This window comes from Primulina eburnea, chromosome 14 (assembly GCF_022965805.1).
Source record: "Primulina eburnea isolate SZY01 chromosome 14, ASM2296580v1, whole genome shotgun sequence".
In the NCBI taxonomy this organism is placed as follows: domain Eukaryota; kingdom Viridiplantae; phylum Streptophyta; class Magnoliopsida; order Lamiales; family Gesneriaceae; genus Primulina; species Primulina eburnea.
The window spans coordinates 24,357,656-24,378,285 of NC_133114.1; the positions used below are offsets into that span (position 1 = coordinate 24,357,656).

Below are 20,630 nucleotides of genomic sequence, written 5' to 3' on the forward strand. Positions count from 1 at the left end.
AACTACATCATAAAAAGAGAAATATTATATATGTAACATAAAATAATCCAACTGGGCTACGTCGATCCTAGCTTACGGGCATATCCCTAAACCATTAGAAATCTGACACATATCTAATTTTTTATTCTTCAATATTAATATTTACAAAGGGGTTTCAATGTTAAACATGATTAATTATTATTTTTAATAATTTTTTCATTGTGATTTCTTCACAGATAGTCATTGTCTCATTGGACACGGATAATAATTTTATGAGTACTAATTCTAAGTTTTGCTAATTTTGTTAGTGAGAACACAAATAAACTAAGAGTGAATCTCATGTGAGACCGTCTCACGGATCTTAAGTTGTGAGACGGGTCAGTCATATCAATATTCACAATAAAAAGTAATACTCTCAACATAAAAAGTAATACTTTTTCATGGATGACCCAAATAAAGATCCGTCTCACAAAATACGACCCGTGAGAGCGTCTCACACAAGTTTTTGTCATAAACTAATGATTGAATTCTTTAGTGCTATAACAGAGAACCGACATCCTCTCTCTCTCTCTCTCTCTCTCTTTATGTGTTCTTGACTATTTAATTTGTTATATTTTATTTAGTGCTTGTAATTTTTGAAACATCTACTGTTTAAAATTACTACTTAATTTTTTTTAAAAAAATCTCTTTTCAGAAATACTCAAACACATGCATACAATAAAAAGCAGTCAATCATGCATTTAAAAAGTATTTCAACCACTGAAACATAAAATCTTAAAATGTAATCAATTTCTTAATCTTCTGTTTTAAAAGAGAGACTCGAGTGTAATACCAAAAGTGTGACGACTCAACAACGTAAAACAAGATTCAAAATCATTTAAAATTTACTGTTGGAGGTGGAGAGAGGTGGCCGAGAATGAGGTAAGGGGATTAGGGTTTTGGGAGGTAGGGTTTGTTACAATATAAATGCATAATGAGCCATAATTAAAATTAACGTGGATAAGTAGGAGTTTAGGCCCAACATATATTAAAATAGGCCCATTAAGCCCAATTACACACTCGTAAAATATTTCATTTAAATTCATTTTCAAAAATATTAATCAAACCTTCAAAAGTCCCCCGTCTTGCTAAAAAACGTCTACCGGTTAAAAATACGGTTCAACGTGTAAAAATACTACAAAGAGACCATTTTCGAAATTTTCATATCATCTACATCATATATTAAATAATTAAAATAATCATTTAAGAAAATATTTATCCTTATGGGATGCTTGTATCCCAAGGCTTTATACGAGATATTGATGACCAGAGCTCTCTGACATCATCGACACATTTAAGATCGTTCCGGCCTTCTTCAAGGGAAATCGGAAGATTGATCTTCCTTGGTCTGCCTCGCACACGAATTATTTCACCCTGCCCGTGCAGGCACTGCCTGCACGGGAAGGGAACGGCCCGGATCACTCCACATGAGTGATCCGGGCCCACCACCATGTATAAAAAAAAAAAAAAAAAAATTGGCTCAGATTTTTCCGAGCCGTTAGATCTACTGCCCGCAGGGGTAGGGTCTACTTTACCCTCGCACACTTCTCCTACTACAGCTTACATTCCCCGAGACACTCCAGCTACGCACTCATCCACGGACTATGTGCTGCTTTCCATACACGCCCAAATTATAAATTCATAATTTATAAGACTGTTTTTAAAAACAACACATATTTATTACTTGGTCCACTAGGAGTGATCGGTCACTCAATTGACCCAATCAAAATTAGTGAAATCGAGTTTGTGATCAGATATATATAACATAATTGCTACCCATAAATTATTTTGGTTACTCCTTTTCTTAAGCTCTGATATTATATATAACTATATAACAAATAATTAAGAAATAAATTTTCCTTTTCTAATTTGTTAGTTTGTTATAATATTTTTTTTTTAAAATAATGTGGAGGAATAAATAATTTATTTGTGTGAAGTTAGAAAACCTTCCCGTTCGCCTTCAAACATGACTTTAAATAAACAGAGAGAATATTTTGAGAATATTTTGAAAATATTCTTTTTTGTGTTAGATTTGAAGTAAATAGATTGGAGATGGATGTTGTATTTGGTGCATAAATCGCACTATTTTAGTGTAAAATTTTACACCAAAATAGATTTTGTGGTTGGGGATGGCCTAAAGAGTGGTTATTTAATTTCCATTCAACAACCTGAAGAGAGGGGATATATGGAATAAAAAAATTTCAACAAAATACAAGAATTAACTTAGTAAAAGGTTTTGTCCCCACAAAAAGAAGTCCAATCCTATTCAACTTTAGAAATAAGTGTGGCCACAAGATGTTAGCATGAGGAATTTCTACTAGGATCGTGGGTATGGGCGGGGTATCCATCACGTTCAACTTGCTCACTTGAATTTCAAAAAAAGTTGTCTTGAAAGACCCTTGGTTAAGACATCTGCCACGTGCGATGTAGTTGGAACGAATGAAGTGCAAATAGTTCCTTCTTCATGTTTCTCTTTTATATAATGTTTTTCCATTTCAACATACTTTGTTCCATCGTGTAGAACTTGATCATGAACAAAACTGATAGTTGATCAATTGTTATCACAATGAAGACAACTCAGTTGGTCTTTTGTGTTCAGAAATCTATGACAATCATTGGATTGTCCATAGATTTTAAAATACGGTCCTATTTTTTTTTTTAAATAATGGTAAGATCAATTGAACAATTCCTTGGATTTTAAAAAATATCTAATTTTATTATATTTTGGAAAAAAATATTATTTTATATTTTATTTAAAAAAAACTATAAACTTATAGTGATTAACTTTGATGTTATGATATTTTTTTTTAAAAAAACTCATAGTCTTAAATTTAAAAAATATTCTAGTTTTATTTAATAAAAAATCATTAACCCATTTAATAAATTTTTATTTCATTTTTAACGATCATATCCTCATAAAATAGTTATTTCGTCCAACTATATATACTTTTTTATATATTTTATTTTATCTCCTACTATTTCAGTTTCAAAAATTAATAATTTTTATTTTAAAATTAAAATAATATATATATATATATATATATATATATATATATATATATATATATATATATATATATATATATATATATATATATAGAATAGGTAGAATTGGTTAAACAATTAAATAATCGGTGAGAATCATTTTCAGTTTTCACAACTAAACCTGTTCAAAAGTTTTTCCAATTACTCAAGCATATCTCAGCTCTCCAACCTTGAGACTACTTCGTTTTCCTCGTTCAATAGTTTTTTCAACTCCAGCATATCCCAACTCTCCCACCTAGAAACAGCTTCGTTTTCCTTATTCAACGGTTTTTCCAACTCCAGCATATCCCAAGTCTTCGACATTGAAAAATCTTGATTTTCGTGATTCGTTGGATTGGTGATAGATTCCGAGCAGATATTCTCGCCAACACAGAACCGGACGGCTCTATAATTCATAGGATCATCAATATGAGTACTTGAATTGTGTATCCTAGCTTCTTGTTCGACGTCCCGATCTTGGGATCCATTGCCTGCTTCGAGCTCCCCATGTGTGTCAATATCATAAACTTCTTATTTCCTTTTGTTGTTTGATCTCCAATTGGATTTGTAAATGATCCACTTGCAATGAAATTCATTTGTTTAACATCACAATATATATATATATATATATATATATATATATATATATATATATATATATATATATATATATATATATATATATATATATAAATTAGTTATAAGATAAAAGGATTAAGCATGAAAGAAAAATACTTGTTCAAATGAAAAACAAAGTGAGTATATATATATTTATATATCATACCGAATTTGCAATATTGTTGATTCCGTACAGTGTGTACTCGTGCTGAAGCCACAGGGTCTTCTCACCTTTGGAGGGTTTTCCTCTCAGGTACTCTAATTCCTTCCGATATCCGACAATTCTGTCATCGTAGCTTATAGCCTTGTTAGCCATACTAACCCTCCAATATCCGTTTCCGGTGGTTCTTTTGGCTTCTTTTCTATTTTTTCTTGTTTCTCATACGCTGAAAAAGTGCCATTCATTCTTGTCATGATAGGCTCGTAATAGTTTGCGTTTTTTTGTCATATATCTCATTGTTACCACAATCAACGTGCTTAATTGACGCATTTTTGTGTGATTTTATTGTAGGAAGAACTTTTCTGCTCTTACGATAAATCTGGGCTAAAAAATGTGATTTGTTATCACAATTAAAGTTGTCGATATGATCTTAGTGGAAGACTTGAAGCAGAAAAATTCAAAAGTTGTTTTGGTTTTTGGACAAGGCATGATCACGCCTTGAAATTACTCTTCGGCTACCTATTGAGAATTAAGAAATTTTTTATCAAGGAATAAATAAAAGATAGAGTTTTTTCCAAAAAAAACTTTATATTCTTAGTAAATATTTCCTAGTATCTTTTAAATTTTAGTGATTAGGTTTTATTTTAGATTATTGAGCTTTTATGATTTTGGACCCAATTTTTCTTTTGATTTGCCTACACAATATACACGTGAAGGGAGGCGGCATAATCATAGAGATATCTCCAACCCTCTCACCAATCCGTCCAATCTCATGCACACTATAACAAAGGAGGCGCACAACAAGGAAAAAAAAAAGAGAATCCTCTAAGAAAAACTCACGTGAAGAGCAAGAAGAAAAGGGTGCAAAGATTTTCTCTCCACTTTTCTCCACGGCTCTAGTACTTTCTTTTCATTATTTTTATCTATTTTCATGGAACCTATAAACCGAGCCATGCTTGGCTAATTCTCTAGTCTGATTTAAGGGTTGTTTTTACTATATAATTTATCAGTGTGAGGTATTTGTGCTTAGATTTAATATTCTTGTTAGTCCAAATATTTGGTTATTTAATATTTAATTTTATGAATATTGTATATCGATTAATTCTTGTCACAAACGGGTTTGACAAAGTAAGACACGACGACAAAAGTTTTATTGAAAAAGTTCTGTATTTCAGAGAGAGATTTTCTCTTATGGTTCTAGATTAGGTACTTCGGGTTTACAGAATTGAAAAGATATAAACTCTTCTAGTTAGGGGCATTTTGATAGTAAAACCTTCCATTTGGCGATTGAAAGAGAACTCTACACTTCACGTTCGCTTATAAATAAAACAGAGAGAACTCAACTTCCATCAGTTGCATCTCAATTTCACGACATTGGAAATATCCATTTCAATTGGTGAATGCAGTTTTACATCATGTCTTAATATTTCCATTCATCATTGTGAAAAATATTTCTTCATATGAAATATTGCTATTTATATAGTGATCTTCCAATAATTTTTTCTCTCATTGTTAGGGGCATTTTGATAATAACCGAGGAGCCCATTTTTTAATGCATTTTTGGTTCTTGATATCTTGAATAATTTTTTTTTGCATAAAAAATTCAATTTATATATAAAAAAATATAAAATTTCAAATTTTATTTTTTGTCTTGGCGAAATATTTAGAATTTCCGAAATACCCTTTTTTCTATTTTGTCCCACTATTTCCTTTTAATTTTTGCATGGAAATATGCAAAAAAAAAAAAAAAAAAATCTATACAATTTCAAATTTTATTTTAAATCTTTCGTTTTAAATTTTTAACAAAAATACTTATATAAAAAAATCGACTGAACATATATGCAAAGCGTGTACACTGCAGGAATTGTTATGGAGAAGAGAAAATTAAAAAAGATCATTTGATTAAGTTTTTTTTTATTCATGAATTTGCCCTTTCATTTTTTTAATGAAAAAAATCATCTGTAATCCTTTTCTGATGTAAAAAATTTCACATGTTTATGAGATGGAAGTGTTGTATAATGTTCGAAAAGTTGAAGATCCATGAGAGTTTCTAAATTTTGGTCTGAAGCTTTCATTACTGCATAAAACTAGTTTCATAATTGGACCAGAATATATTTAAAAAATTGAAGTTGATTCATTTCAATTCCAAAATTATTCCTTCAACCTCGGTTTTGAGAATCGGGCCAGGCCGGTAACGGGTCCGGTCTGATCCAGAAAACTCCTAAAACCGTTTTACCTGTCAAAATGGCTAAGAACCGGTCGTTCAAGTATTTAACCGGTGTACCGGTTCACATTTTTTAATTTTATTTGATTTTTTTATTATATATATGATTATTTAGATTTTGAATTTTTAAAAAAATATTATTTTAGAATTATTGCAGCTTATTTGATTTTTTTAATCCTTGGTCAATATATATTTTTATTATTTATATACATCAAGAGGGTATATAAATACTAATTCAATTAAAATCCTAACAGAAAAAATGAAAATGAAGCATACATCAAGAGGGTCTGATAACTGATATGAGGAATGACAACTGATATCCAACGCTACATTATATTTAGAACATGAAAAACATTTTGGGTCAAACATAGCATCGGATTATTTTCTCACGTCATGTTAAACTTTCGCTAGTGCATCCTAACATCGAGTATAGATCGATCACAAGCTATGAATCTACGAGACACAGACCCGAACACCAGTCCTCCATGTTTCAGTTCGCAATAATTTTATAGAGCCAGGACTTGGAACAATTACCGAGCGTACGACAAATATGGAACTTCTATAGATGTTAATTACTTGGGAAAATCCAATGGTTGAAGCCAAATCAACAAACAATAACCTTCAACATAACCCGACCAAGCATAGACAAATACGCATACAAGCACAGCTAGAACATGTTCAAGCACGATTCAATATGTCGATTGACTTTGGAGTATCAAAGGTATTAATGTATACAAGGTAATGCCCAAGAGACAATTGTATCAACATTGTCAAAATTTACCAAAAGCAACAAACCTGTGAAGGTCTATGATGAACATTCTTAGAAACTATATGAAACAAGTGCAGGTTATATCAACTCCAGGAACAAAGCCTCTTGTTTGCTGGTCAAACCCAACTCACTGAGAGTTAAGGTACTTTCAACATCGCTAAAAGCACGTCGAGGATATGGTCTCACCTGAAACAAAATAATACCCAAATGATCAGAATCAGCACCTAATATCATATCGTGTAATCAAGAGAACACTCCTATGGTGTATATATGTGTGTATATATATATATATACATATATGTGTATCTATATATATATATACACACACTTGAGGGTATACATAAGTATACTCGTACACAGTTGTAGAATAAGGATATTTGCATGGGTCATAATCTGGAGGTGCACCAACGAACTTATCATTTTCACACCCTTCCATCTTTCCGTTGAAGATTATTTTTGGCAAATTTTTTGGCAAATATACATTTGCCATATGAAAAGGTATTCTAGGGCTCTCTTGTTGAATGTGTTAATAGTACTCATGTAAAACAGTAAATAAAAAATCTGCGACAGCAGAATAAGAGACTTGCATGATGACAATGAACTTCACCCACCAAATCTAGAGACTTGTGACTTGATAAGATATGATTAGGTTATGATCTTGCCACTGATTGAATGTAACAGTGTATGTATTTAACTATTTTTTACATTAACAACAATAGCCAGAAAGACAGGAAAGATTTAACTCAAAATAAACAAATCCGAGTAAGAAAAACAAATAGATTAGATGGAGGTATTACGAGTCTGTAACTGCCAAGTTTGATCCCTCTGGAGACATCAATGAAGTCAAAAAGATACTGAAAAGAGTTGAGAAATCTGAGTCAGCTCGTTACGATTAGATTAAACCATACCAAATATAATCCCCATCCTGCAAAACATAAACATGTATTCTACACACGGGATTCCCGGTCCACCAAATATTTACCTGTAGCTTGTCTGACTTGAGAAATCGTCGACCTCTTCTACTTCCATCAGGCATTCGCACAAGCAGTGTGACAGCATTTTCATCATCTGGTGCTGGTTCCTGAGGAAGGGAAGCTTCTTTTGCTGCTAATTGTCTCGCAATTTCCTAATCAAGGGAACATAATCTGTTTAGATACCCCTAATCCGTGACTTGATTCTTTTAAAATCATGCAAAACATTTTTTCCAAAGATCCTTGAAAGTTGTGCACAATGTTTTGAAGAAATAAATGAAAGGTCAGTTCACAGCCGAAGCAATAAAAAATCACACCTTTGCAACAAGATGTATGGTTTCTCAACTTCCTAGAACCAAATTCAAACTTATTAAGCCAACAGGGCTTAATTGTACCTCAGATTAAGTTTCTTGAAGTTTATTTAATCCACAATCAAATCGACATACTACCAAGGGTGAACACATGAATATATCCACCCGAGACATGGTCAACTATTAAAAAAATATTATCTCAAATATTTATCCTACATGAATCTATATAATGAAGACAACTCCACAAAAAGAAATCGTGCATAGGTGTTCTGAAAAGTGTTTCAACTGTCATCATAGTCAATAACCTTCATAACAAGATACCTGTTCCTCTAGCAGCTTACTGCGCAAATTGTCCTCCTTGCGTTTCTCTTCGGCAAGAGCAGCTTCAGCTTCTTCCTTGGCCTTCAACTCTTTCTCCCTGTCAGCTTCTAATGAAGCAAAATATTCATCATCCTGCAATAAAAACATCCAAATTTAACATAAAGGAAACGTTTTGAACCTAGAAATCAGCACAAGCTAATGATGCAAACCTGTTGTTCTCGTAACAATCTCTGAGCAGTAAGAGAAGGCGATGGAGGACGAGGTACATGCATCGAGTAAGGCCCCATGGCTGTATCAAAACCATTCTGACTGAGCTGAGGAGCATAAGGGAAATGATATCCACTTCCTTCAGGGATGCCACCAAACATTGCAGCTTCAAGCATAACCGCTTCATCGTGTTCTTCAGATGAGATGCCACCCCACTTTCAAATTATCAAACAAATAAAACAATCATCATATTTTCCAGATGATTGAACAATGGTAAGTCCATGAAAACAACAAAAAATAAAACTTACCACATCAGCAGCGAAGTCATCTCCATTGTGCTGAGAACGATCAACATTATTGTGCTCCTGAGGACTTGAAGGTGGGCTAGCCGCAGCTTTCTCAATATCTTTGTTTGTCTCAACAGCAACAGAAGATACACGTCTCCTCCTTCGCCTAACCAGCGGCTGATTTTCTACATCTTCAGCATCCACTTGGATGGATGAGCCTCCAACCTCCAACTGGGATTTCCTACAGATAAAATGTTGGTGTAACTTACAGCCATAAATTTGCATGGGTATATTTTAAAAGTAGGGACACATATAGTTCTACGTTTTTAATGAGAGTACTGTTTCAGATCAAGTACATCATACAAAAACCCATATAATAGATTACGCCTCATGATGCGACAGCTTTGAATTTCAATTAACGATAAAGAGAGAAAATGCAAATTGCTCATTGAGAGAGGAAACAAAAATCTGTCTCTCTGATATTACTATTGATCATTTCTAGTGTAACTTCTACCCACTTCTCATGTGCTTCATTGATTTTCATTAACAGTTGATTTTTCTCTTAGTTAGTAATCACAACTTAATACCTCACCACTCTCTTTCAGTTGATATCTTAAGCCACAATCACTGTCGGCCAAAGTTTTTAAACAAATAGTTGACATATAACAGCGGTCTACAATGTTATATTCCATGCCCTGGTGGATTGTATCCTAATTCTCATGAGAATGCCACCTGTAGTTTATTGTTTGTACATGTTTCTTCACTAGTTGAAGGGAATTTACCTTCAGCACAACAAACCTATGAAAAAAAGTCAATACAGGAAATAAGGCAGAAAAATTACCTTGCACTTGAGGATGTTGCCTCTCCAAGTTCCTCCATGCCAGGATGTTTCTCAGCTCTTACTTCTGAAGCTCCAGCACTTTCTTCTAGTTCCCTTAGCGCCTTTTCTTGTTCTGCAGTCTGCATTTTTACCTAATGTTAATTGGATTAATCGCCATTATTTCAAATTGTGCGTGCAGACACCCAAAACAAAGAGAGCATACCCGCAATGACAGAGAAACCGCATGTTCAAGCTCGGTATCTTCCTGGAATGATTGCCTAGATCGAGTGTTAGATTCCGTGAGATCCTGTACCAATATGAAAAGGATATACAGGAAAAATAAACCATCACAAAGTTAAAGGATAAAGCACATAAAGTCAAAATATCACATACAAGATGCTCGTCGTGCTGTTGATTTGATAGCTTAGCATCTTGCTTTGAAGCTTCAATTGCAGCTCGTATCATTTCTTCTTCTATATCATTGCTATAGTTGGGCACATCCATCACAGTAGGAGCACTTTGTCCAACATCCACAGAAGTAATGTGCTTCCCATACCTAGAAGCACCAATAGATGGTGTATTCACATCCTTCTCATCATCTTCATCGTCTATTATAATGGTCCCATGTGTTTCTCTGCCCAAATCGTGTTCAGTATCAGTGACTTCTTCGATGGTAGGAGCATTGTGAGGATGCATTGATGCCCCATCTCCATCCTTCACCTCAATTGGAATCTCCCTCACATTCCTTGGATGTGAGACAAAAGGCGACCGAGACACGATGTCGAGAAAAGAACTTCTGGAATAGTTAGGATCCAGAAGAGAGAAAGGATTCAAATCTCTTGCTGAAGGGAATAGCAAAGAAGATGGTCTGCGGGCTTCAACAGGCGTTGAATCATCTATGTCCATAACATCCAATGGAGCAGAAAATGGTACCTCTTGAGTTCTGAGCGTACAGAACACAGATCACTTACAAAATGCGAAGTATAAAAACAATAATCTGCAAAATAACAAAGAGTGGGAGATTTGATAAGACGTCAAAATACTAACACGTTTCTATCCCCTTCAGTGAAATGTGCATTAACAGCTTCATTAAGGTTTCCACGATGCTCCTGCTCAACAAATGACATAAAATTATTCTAATCAATCAATACAACAGGTAGTTCAAAATAATATAAGTTCATGAACACGTTCCATGAGAGACCTTTAGCAAAATGGTGGATCATTCGCCCGTGAAAAATTATAACATACACATAATAGAAACACAAGAAAAATTCTTCATTTCTGATAAACATGATTATCGAACTACAGGCAAACACAAATTACTTCTTAATTAATCAAACTAAAACACCAGAAATATATTGTCAACTTACAGAGTCCTAAAAGATGGCAATTATAACTTGCATTAAGATTGTGGATGCTTCTTCAAAGAGTAAAACAACAAGTAAGCATAAAGAATTAGTGACAATTTACAATAATTTCCATCTTCATTTAAAAAAGAACAATTTTTTGGTGGGAAACATTAACTATTATCTGAAAGCAATCTCCTTTTCTATGGGTCCATTGTTCACAAGAAATGTCTCAAAAGTATCACATGATAAAAAAAATATAGTTATATAAGCATACATTGCACGTGCTATGGAGCCTAGGCTCAAGGTGCAATATCGGCTGATCATGTAACCAAAGAGATGATGGTTGAGCATTAACATTTTAATACTTAGATTAGATAACAGGGTGGATTGTGCCTTGGCGTGCCTTTAGGCGTAAAGAAAGTGCCTCACTGCACCTCAGGCCTAGGTGCATTAGTGCATATCTTGCGGGCTTCAACAGTCAAGATAACAGATCCACTTGCATGTATGGAAACACTTCTTTTTTTCTTCCCACAAAAAATATTCAAAATATAAAAAATATATCAATGATTTCTGACATAAGTGAAGTAGTATTGACAGTTTGACACTACAGCATATATTACAACAAAAAAAATTAATAAAGAGATGGGTATTAATATGATGAACAGAAAGACAACTCAATTTAGATAATCACATACGTGCAAAGGATAAGGTATACAAAAAAAGAAAGAAAGAATTGCAGCTCAACTTAGACATCCGATATAAGTGCACGTGCTCTCTTGAAATGTATCTGCCTTCAAATCCCATTTTCAGCATTTTCTCACAGGAACACGGACATTTAAGAAAATTGAGGGGAAAAAAATAAGAGAACTTGAAGATAGAAGAACAGTGTGGGACAAGATTCCGGCTTTATTCCAATTTCATCCCTTATCAATGTCAAAAGGTGAAACCATGAATCATAAGGTTAGAGCACCTACTCTGCAAAATACAGATTCACACCCCTAAATACACATTGTTTTTGGCCGGTGAATGCTCAAGTAGCAATTCAACAATTGATTCCTCCTGTGCTATGATGCCAATCAAAGTGGCAAAAGTACGTACTCATTCACTTATTGACACAAATATTTACAAACCGCCACAGGTCCCATAAAATTAGAAAAGCATGAACAATAAGCTATCATTCAAAAAATTCAATATCCGTCGATAGTATAATAACAATCAATCCTGTAGTAATATTCAAAATCCTTTTTCCAGCAAAATGAGAAACATCGATTACTAATAATTTAAGCTTGCACAAATCTGAATTGGTTAATAAGAAACACAAGTTTTAACCATCCGACTTCCTAAACTGCAATCTCAAACATATCCCATAACCAGGATCTTACAAGAACACGAAAAACTAAAGTTACACTACACAAGAAAACCATAACTTCTTTCAATTCCATAAAACACGAACCCTAGCTGCTAACAGCCAACACACTGCGCAGTGCCACAACAAATTAAAACATCGCATCATAAATCCAAAATTACTTTTATTTTCAGAAATCCGAGAAAAAACAAATGATTCAAACCACAATCGACTAAAAAATAACAACTAATCACATAATTTTCACTAGAAACGTGCCTCGAGTTTTAAAATTGCCGTGGCCTCCGAAACGCCGGTGATGCTCATGAAAGTATCGATAGCTTCCTGATCAGGTCTCGCCATTTTTGCCCTAATTTAGAGATAATTACGATTTTTAGGGATAATGAAAAGAGAAATCCTTTATTATCTGCTCGTATTGCTTGGGGAATAATCAAAGAACCTGGTGAAAATGGAGCAGAAGAGTGGACGCAGATAAATAAATATATACAGAATGGTAGTTTGGTAAATAACTTGAAATAAGGGAGCATTCTGAATTATTGCAGCCTTCTACAATATTCTCTTTGGGTTTTCAAAGTTAACTGCTCGGCCCATTAAATTTACCAATCAAATCGACACCAACAAGTGAGTGTATTCTCAGATCTTTGGACTTCGTAGTATGTACAATTATTTGACAAAAACTTGTGTGAGACGGTCTCACAGATCGTATTTGTGAGACGGATCTCTTATTTGGGTCATCCATTAAAAAGTATTACTTTTTATGCTAAGAGTATTATCTTTTATTGTGAATATGGGTAGGGTTGACCCGTCTCACAGATTAAGATCCGTGAGACGGTCTCACATGAGACCCACTCCAATTATTATTATTATTATTATTATCAGTATTCATGTGCATGTATTGTGTGCTTGTACTGCTCATTCTTTTTGTCAGTCTCTATGACAAGCTAAGAACGTCATGTCATCTTATCAGGGTCAAACATTTTACTCGCTCGATTTCTCGATGAACATCTCTTGGACTCACTGAATACACGTCAGAAGAGCTTTTGTCTCAATGAGCTCTCACTCAGATACATCAATATGTAATCCGCAGAATTAAAGCTTGTAGAGGTTTAAGCTAACCTTATATAAAATTATGAAAATCTAGAGTCCAACAAATTTAGAACTCTACAAAGATCATAGTTTTAGTCGTCAAAAAACTCTACTCACACATGACTTTTTTCCTATAAATATCAGGTTTTGGTCATTGTTTATTTATTTATTCATTCACTCATTCTGAACACACATAATACTCTTTATATTTTTTTATTATATTTCTTGAGCGTAGGGGGCGCTTGGAACAACCTTCCAGCTCCCTTATAACGTTCATGTTTCATGTTTGTCCTTCAAGATCCAAAGGTCCGACCAGATCTTCCAATGCGAGATCCGACCTCCCAGCAGCCCTAGCGATTTTCATCAATGTCAATTGGCGCTGTCTATGGCCACACCACTAATGATTGACAGAGAGTGGGAGAAGAGGTGCAAATAATCATTCAGCCAGATCTATGTATAAAGGACCTCCTGACCCAAGCTGAGCGGCATTGTCAAGCTAACAAGAGAGGTCGGGGACCTCCTTGAGCGAATCAGAGAGAACCACCTAGGGAAAACCGATCTAATCAGGGGGTCAGGCTGACCCTCCACAACAACAAGGTAATCAAGGACCTCGGGTCAAACAAATGGCCAACGACTCGACCCGAGATATGATGCATATGATATCCGGAGGTGTAATCGACGGAGATTCAAGCAGAGCCAGGAAAACTCATGGAAAAAGATTGGAAAATCTTGGATTAGATCTTATTCCTAAGTCCGACTCAACTATCAACTACGGACCAGATGACTTGAAAGGTGTTGTGAAACACCATTCACCTTGATCGCCAACACGCAGTGGTTCCACGCCCTTGTTTCTGTAAGGACATATTCATGTGCACTTTTTTTTTGCTTCAAGTTTTTTGCTAGACAGGTAAAAGTTAACAATATATATTGTTATGACAAGGCATGTTGATATTGATATGTGAATTATTGTAAGTAACATAACTAATATATGATTAAGCTAAATAGTCAACTTTACTTTTAATCTAAATTGTTTTAAACAATTATTATTATTATTAAATTCAATTTAGATACATATTTTTATTTCCAAAGTTATTTTAATGATTAATTTTTATAAATATATATTTACGTAAAAATTATATTATGTTAAATAAGTATTTTTTTAGTAAATTAGAATTATTATTTAATATAATTATAGAATTATAAATTAATAAAAAAATTTTAATATATTGATAAAAATATGATATAATAAATGAATCTCTATCATTGGAGTTTAGTTATACTGTTTTCGGACTGTCCTAGTTAGTCTAATCGTTATTTATTTTTTCTCGATCTGATATTAACATATTGAGAATCTCGAAAAGATCACGAGAATACAAATCTTATAGAAAATACGGCCTCACATGGTAGTCGGAGCATCAATACGGCGAGTGAAAACTTTTACTCATTATCTCGATTTACATGATTCAGATGACCGAAAGTTTTTGCACTTATTTAAGCAATTATAGTACGTTTCATTATTTTTCGTCTTGTACTTTAACTTCAAAAAATAAAATGCATAATTAATTTAATTTAACGACAATAATTGACTTAAAAACAATTTTATTTGAAGTTAAAATTGATTTTTTAGTTGGATGATATAATAAATAAGTCATTCACAATAATTTATATATCAGTTTGCTAATTAACCAATAATTTGTATACCACAATGATTTTTAATCGACTCTTCATAGATATTGACACGGTTTTAGCTTTCTGATGGATATTTGATCACATATTTTTTTTTTATATATTTAAAATAAGGATATCGATATTTATAACAAGGATATCGAGAGATGCTCCACATGTAGCAGTATGCATGTAAATTACAAAACATATTAACTATGCAACACAATAACGAATTAAAAACTATAATTTGAAAATTGTAGTATTTTTTTCTAAGTAATTAGGTACATAAAAAGCATAGAAATGTCCATCAATTGTTGCAGCTCCATCTTGATGTAGGCACACAGCTTAGATAATGGCACCAGCTGCATTTTTCATTTGCATTTTCTCCCTTGAACAGCATCACTAATCCCACAGTGAACCTGCAAGAGAGTTTTTGAATTATTATTCCATGTGGATGATTCTATCAACACCCCGTTCCAGAGAATACTCTAGATATTTGGAAAAAAAAAAAAAAAAAACAATAACGACGCCGCAAATGGTGCCATTAGCACATCAACTGTAAGGATTCTTGTAGGACCAAATGCTCGCTGATTTATCAAAAGTTATAGCAGGTGGTAACAGTGTAACTCAAATATTTTAAACTGTACAACTGCTCAAGCCTATACAGCAGAGACGATTATTGCACCCAACACTTCTGTTTGAAGTTAATCTTGTGATGCTCTAATACCAGGATTGGGGCTAGTATCAGAGCTTACTAGCTGGAATACCAGCACAAAGTGGGGTGCGAATGAGACCATCTTTCAAACCTGCGGAATAAAATGTTACAAGCAAGGAGATGCATTCCAGGTCGAGTCACTATCTTGAGCCCGCTGTTCAAAGATGAGACCTTAACTATGTCATGCCTCAAGGACGGTGTCGTTACGTCGTGTTCTAAAGAGTTCCGGGTAAAAAATAGCTGAATATCAAGATACAATTGGTGGATTCAGGAAAGGCTTTCGGATCCATTGAACTCATAAATTCAAATGTAGGGCAGCTGTTACTTAAATTTCAGGGGGTGTTCCCATAGTGAGGTTAAACCACAGGGGGCTTCTGATGTAAATTGTCATAAAACATAATGAGCACGAGGCTATCATCCATTGAATAGCAGTATTTATTGTGAAAAGATATCCATTTTTTTAAATTTAAAATAATATGGGAATCTTACCAAACAATCAACAAAACTATAGCAACGATCCACAAAATGACTTGGCAAGCTGTGTATTTAGACTTCAGACTATTAGCCGGTAGACGGTGGCGTTCCACCCAACCAAACTGCGGCCTGAGCAGTAGCATAAAACCAAGGAGAAAACCGGTAAAAAATCCTCCAATGTGAGCAAAATTGTCAACGTGAGGGAGGATTCCAACCGCCAAGTTAATGGCGATAATCACCACTAGAGTGAAAAGTGCTGCTGCCTGATGAAACAAAAAGATTTTAAAAAAATGTGAGAAATTCATGGATTCTTTAAAAATCATGCTAACACATGAATGTAACGAACAAAAAATTGTGATGAATGTTCTAAAAAGGCTCGTGGTTTGCAATATACTTGTTCTGAGACATTACAATGGTACTAAAATTAAAATGAAATCTGAATTCGAAAACCAAGTAAAAAACTTACGAAGAGTATCAATCGTCTGTCGTTTTACAAAGAGCTATAGTAAGGAAAGAAAATGCAATACAAATGTATTTAAGATGTACAACAATCTAAACACAGTTTTTCATTGTTGTATCATAAAAGTGACCATACAGTACGACAAAACCAATCGTTCTTAATTATATTTGATGTTTTAGATTAACAACTTTATTCTTTTAATAGGAAAAAAAGAGATTTTTCAACACTCTCCAACTAGAGAGGCAATGAAGAAGTGCATTGAAAATTGTTGGAAATAATAATTTGGAACATATTGGTAAAGGTCTAACCTTATTGGAATAAATAGTCCAGTTAGTGAGTAACTCAGATAGCATTGCCCCAAGAAGTCCAAACAGAGCACCTGAAGCTCCAACAGATATACTTCTTTGAATAAAAAGGCAAGAGAGGATGCTCCCACCGATACCCGACAACAGGTAGATGACCCCTACTCGTACTGCATAACATAATTCACACCAAAATGTAAAAGATGGGAATCGTAAGAAAATAATGAAACACCACATTTTCAATAAGCCAATATCAAGGTCATCATTGATATATTCTATGGATTTTGCAGACAAATCATTTCAAACAAGCTTGGTAAACAAATATATCAAGAGATGTTTCATTTGTGTTAAGAGTTTAATCAAACCAAAGTTGCAAATCAGATTGATGATGAGTACCGAATCCAAATTGTTGCTCAAGGCGAATCCCTATAAACACCAAGCTCAGCATGTTAGCTAGTAAATGAATAACGCCTGCATGCAACCAGATACAAGTTATAAGCCTCCATGCTTGATTCCCGTGAACCACCTTGTTCCACTCGAGAGCACCCATTTTTTCCAATCTACACAAGCGAGGGGTAGCATTATTTGAATTACTTTCGAAAGGAAAGATGAAAAATTTTGAACATGCCTTCAAAAAAACATAAATACAAATGCACAAAGACACATTCCTTGGAATTCACATAAAATTCTACCAAATGGACAGAATAAGAATGAGGGATTTTTCCTTGGATCAAACACTGATTAAAATCACGTCCAAGTAGAACACAAGGAAGGGATCTAAAGGCCCTAAAAATAATAGAATTAAAGAAAAATAGTTTTGAAATGTAAAAAGGAAACACTCAATTTTCCAAATATAAACGATGAACTACGGCTTTTTCACTTTGGTTGGGTCACAAAAAATAAATGAAAGAGGAGTAGCACTTAAAAAAGAAAATAAAAAGTTCCAATTTCAGGCATCCACTGATACAGAAATGGCTCAGATTGGAATAAGCCAAGGAAAGAGTTGAATCAGATAAAGAACTTTCACATGTCATCGCCGCTAATTTTCAGAAGATAGAATGTTGCGTCTGTATTGTTGAAAAGAATTCTTCTAACAATCAAAAAGATGATTAGCTAATTTTGTCTTCTGCCACAAACATCATGGTTATTTTACGGGATATTTCTGTTGCATGGATACTGATGGGAGGGACTATAATTTAGCATCCAAAATGTACTTCCTTGAGGCCAATCACAAGGCAGGAGTCACCAAGTAAAAAAATGATTGAGAAATTCAAATACAGGCTATAAAAATTTTGCTCTCGCACGAAGTTTAGACAAGGAATATTCCTAGCAATTTCACTAGTCAATACACATTTGTTTAAATTAAAGCATCCCATGGTATGAACCAAAGCCCATGTTCACCCAGTAATTGACACAATAAACTCTCTGGTGAACATTAGTCAATGCTTCAACATAAAACCGGCATGATCCAAATTAAAAGGTCAAAATAGGAGAAACTAGAAAAGATTTTGGAGCCTAAAAAATCCACCCAGCCTTCTATCTTATCAGTTGATAAGTTCATAATCTTACAATTATGGAATGTCTCACTCATCGTAGCTTAGTTCAGCCACGATCGAACATACAAGTCCATAACAGAGATTAATATACACCACCGACAGCAATCTAGAGGCGATACGTGTACATACAAAAAACCAAGATGCCAAGAAAATTAATTCCAGATTATCACAAACCGGTAAGGAATTGCAAAAAGAAAAACAAAGTTAATATTATTAGCAAAGAACCGAATCAAGAAAGTCCGACCAGCAAGAACAGGTTTCCTGTCAATCATAAAAGCTAAAAGCTCAAAAATCAACATTAATTAAACATTATAAACCTATCCCAGATCAAATTATCTCACTACAACGATCATGAATGTTTTCCAAAACAAAAAGAAATTAAGCCCAAAAAAATTTAACTTCAATTCAAAGTCAAAAGACAGCAGAAAAGTTGCCCATAAATCACAAACAACAAAAGTCATAAACTTTCGAAAAGCCCACAATCAAGATTGACCAAACTCCACCAAAACAAACAAATCAACCCCAAAAACCATTAAATCTAAACAAATCAAGTCTTCATAAAAGTGATAGAAAAAAGAAAAAGATGGGAGCTTTACGTTGAAGATGAAGGGCCAAAGAGAGGGTTTTCCCTCAGGGGCTGAAAGGATAACCTTCCAAGAAACTTTGCGACACAATCACCTTGAAACCCATTATTTTCCTTGGGACAATTATTAACAAGCATGATCACAATAAACATGGCAACATTAGCAACAACTATCATAGGCACCAGCCATGAAGTCCACTGGCTGTCTGAATACTCCATATCATAACCCCCTGCAGCTGCATAATAAGCTTGCGGGTACCCCTGGTTTCTGTTCTTTGTAGCTCCACCCCTTTCAAGATCTCCATTTCTCATCTTTCTTCACACCTTTTTGCTTATGTATAACTACAAACTTACTTCGAATCTCGTATACAGATATAAATCTATATCTATAGCTTTGTGCTGTATTCTGCGTGTATACGCGTGGTGGGAGGAGTGGCTTAGAAGTTGGGATGAAACGAAAGCTTGAGATGAATGCAAGAATTGGTAAAGAAAGCGAGTGATGTGCTAAGTAGTATTTTTTTCCCTTAATAATTCTTTGATTTTTGGTGATGTCAATTGGAAGAATGATTGGTGGAGTATTAGGACATGGCGGTGATACTTGTTATTCTCATTAATAATCTCTATTGAATTGGTTGTGTTTTTCAGATGGGACAATCTTTGTGTGTTTCTTAGGTGGAAATTACTAACATTGATATTTGCAAACGGTAACAACTAATAAAGTTTTTACAAATAGGATTTGTTATAAATATATTTTTATTTAGTTAGATTTGAAAGATTTTTAATCAAGATAATATATGTAAAGATTTGTATATTGTATTTTTTCCAGATAAATGAGATGATTGTGTTTAATGAAAATTGTATCCGAGTATTGACTCATTTTTTTTTGGCAAAAACTTGTGTGAGACGGTCTCACGGGTCGTATTTGTGAGACGGAGCTCTTATTTGGGTCATCCATAAAAAAATATTACTTTTTATGCTAAAATTATTACTTTTTATTATGAACATGGGTAGGATTGACCCGTCTCACAGATTAAGATCCGTGAGACGGTCTCATATGAGACCCACTCTTTTTTTTTTTTTTTTTGCTTTCTACTCATCTCTATTTCTTTTATGATTTATAACACGTTATCAGTACGATGTTATAAATAATTGAGAATGAAAATATTTCTTGTTCTATTGAAGCTACTGGAATAGCACAACTTGTTGTCAATACTAAATTTTATGATATATTTGTTAGTACTCTAAAAGTAACACAATTATAATTATTGATATATCGATAATCATGAAATATCATGATTTTGATGGCTCTAAAGTAGCACAATATGATTTTGTATTGAGAGAAATTCA

General features: G+C 33.8%; 2 protein-coding genes across 3 annotated transcripts; both read right to left on the reverse strand.

Annotated features, from left to right (window-relative positions):
* Positions 1–6,719: 6,719 nt before the first annotated feature.
* Positions 6,720–12,911, reverse strand: LOC140812284 (plant UBX domain-containing protein 8-like). 2 transcript variants are annotated; one of them, XM_073170519.1, is made up of 11 exons: positions 12,701–12,911; positions 10,778–10,839; positions 10,124–10,673; positions 9,954–10,037; positions 9,752–9,870; positions 8,932–9,151; positions 8,626–8,838; positions 8,417–8,548; positions 7,796–7,939; positions 7,611–7,667; positions 6,720–6,999 (listed from the first exon to the last, which is right to left on the reverse strand). In XM_073170519.1, exons 1-11 carry the CDS (start codon positions 12,782–12,784, stop codon positions 6,892–6,894), a joined length of 1,773 nt encoding a protein of 590 aa, XP_073026620.1. In that variant the 5' UTR covers positions 12,785–12,911; the 3' UTR covers positions 6,720–6,891. The 2 variants fall into 2 exon arrangements, with proteins under 2 accessions (XP_073026620.1, XP_073026619.1); XM_073170518.1 differs by having other exon boundaries at positions 9,752–9,882.
* A 2,429-nt stretch (positions 12,912–15,340) lies between these two features.
* Positions 15,341–19,864, reverse strand: LOC140812286 (RHOMBOID-like protein 2). The gene is made up of 5 exons (XM_073170520.1): positions 19,297–19,864; positions 17,541–17,704; positions 17,151–17,314; positions 16,398–16,645; positions 15,341–15,612 (listed from the first exon to the last, which is right to left on the reverse strand). Exons 1-5 carry the CDS (start codon positions 19,593–19,595, stop codon positions 15,501–15,503), a joined length of 987 nt encoding a protein of 328 aa, XP_073026621.1. The 5' UTR covers positions 19,596–19,864; the 3' UTR covers positions 15,341–15,500.
* Between the last annotated feature and the right edge of the window lie 766 nt (positions 19,865–20,630).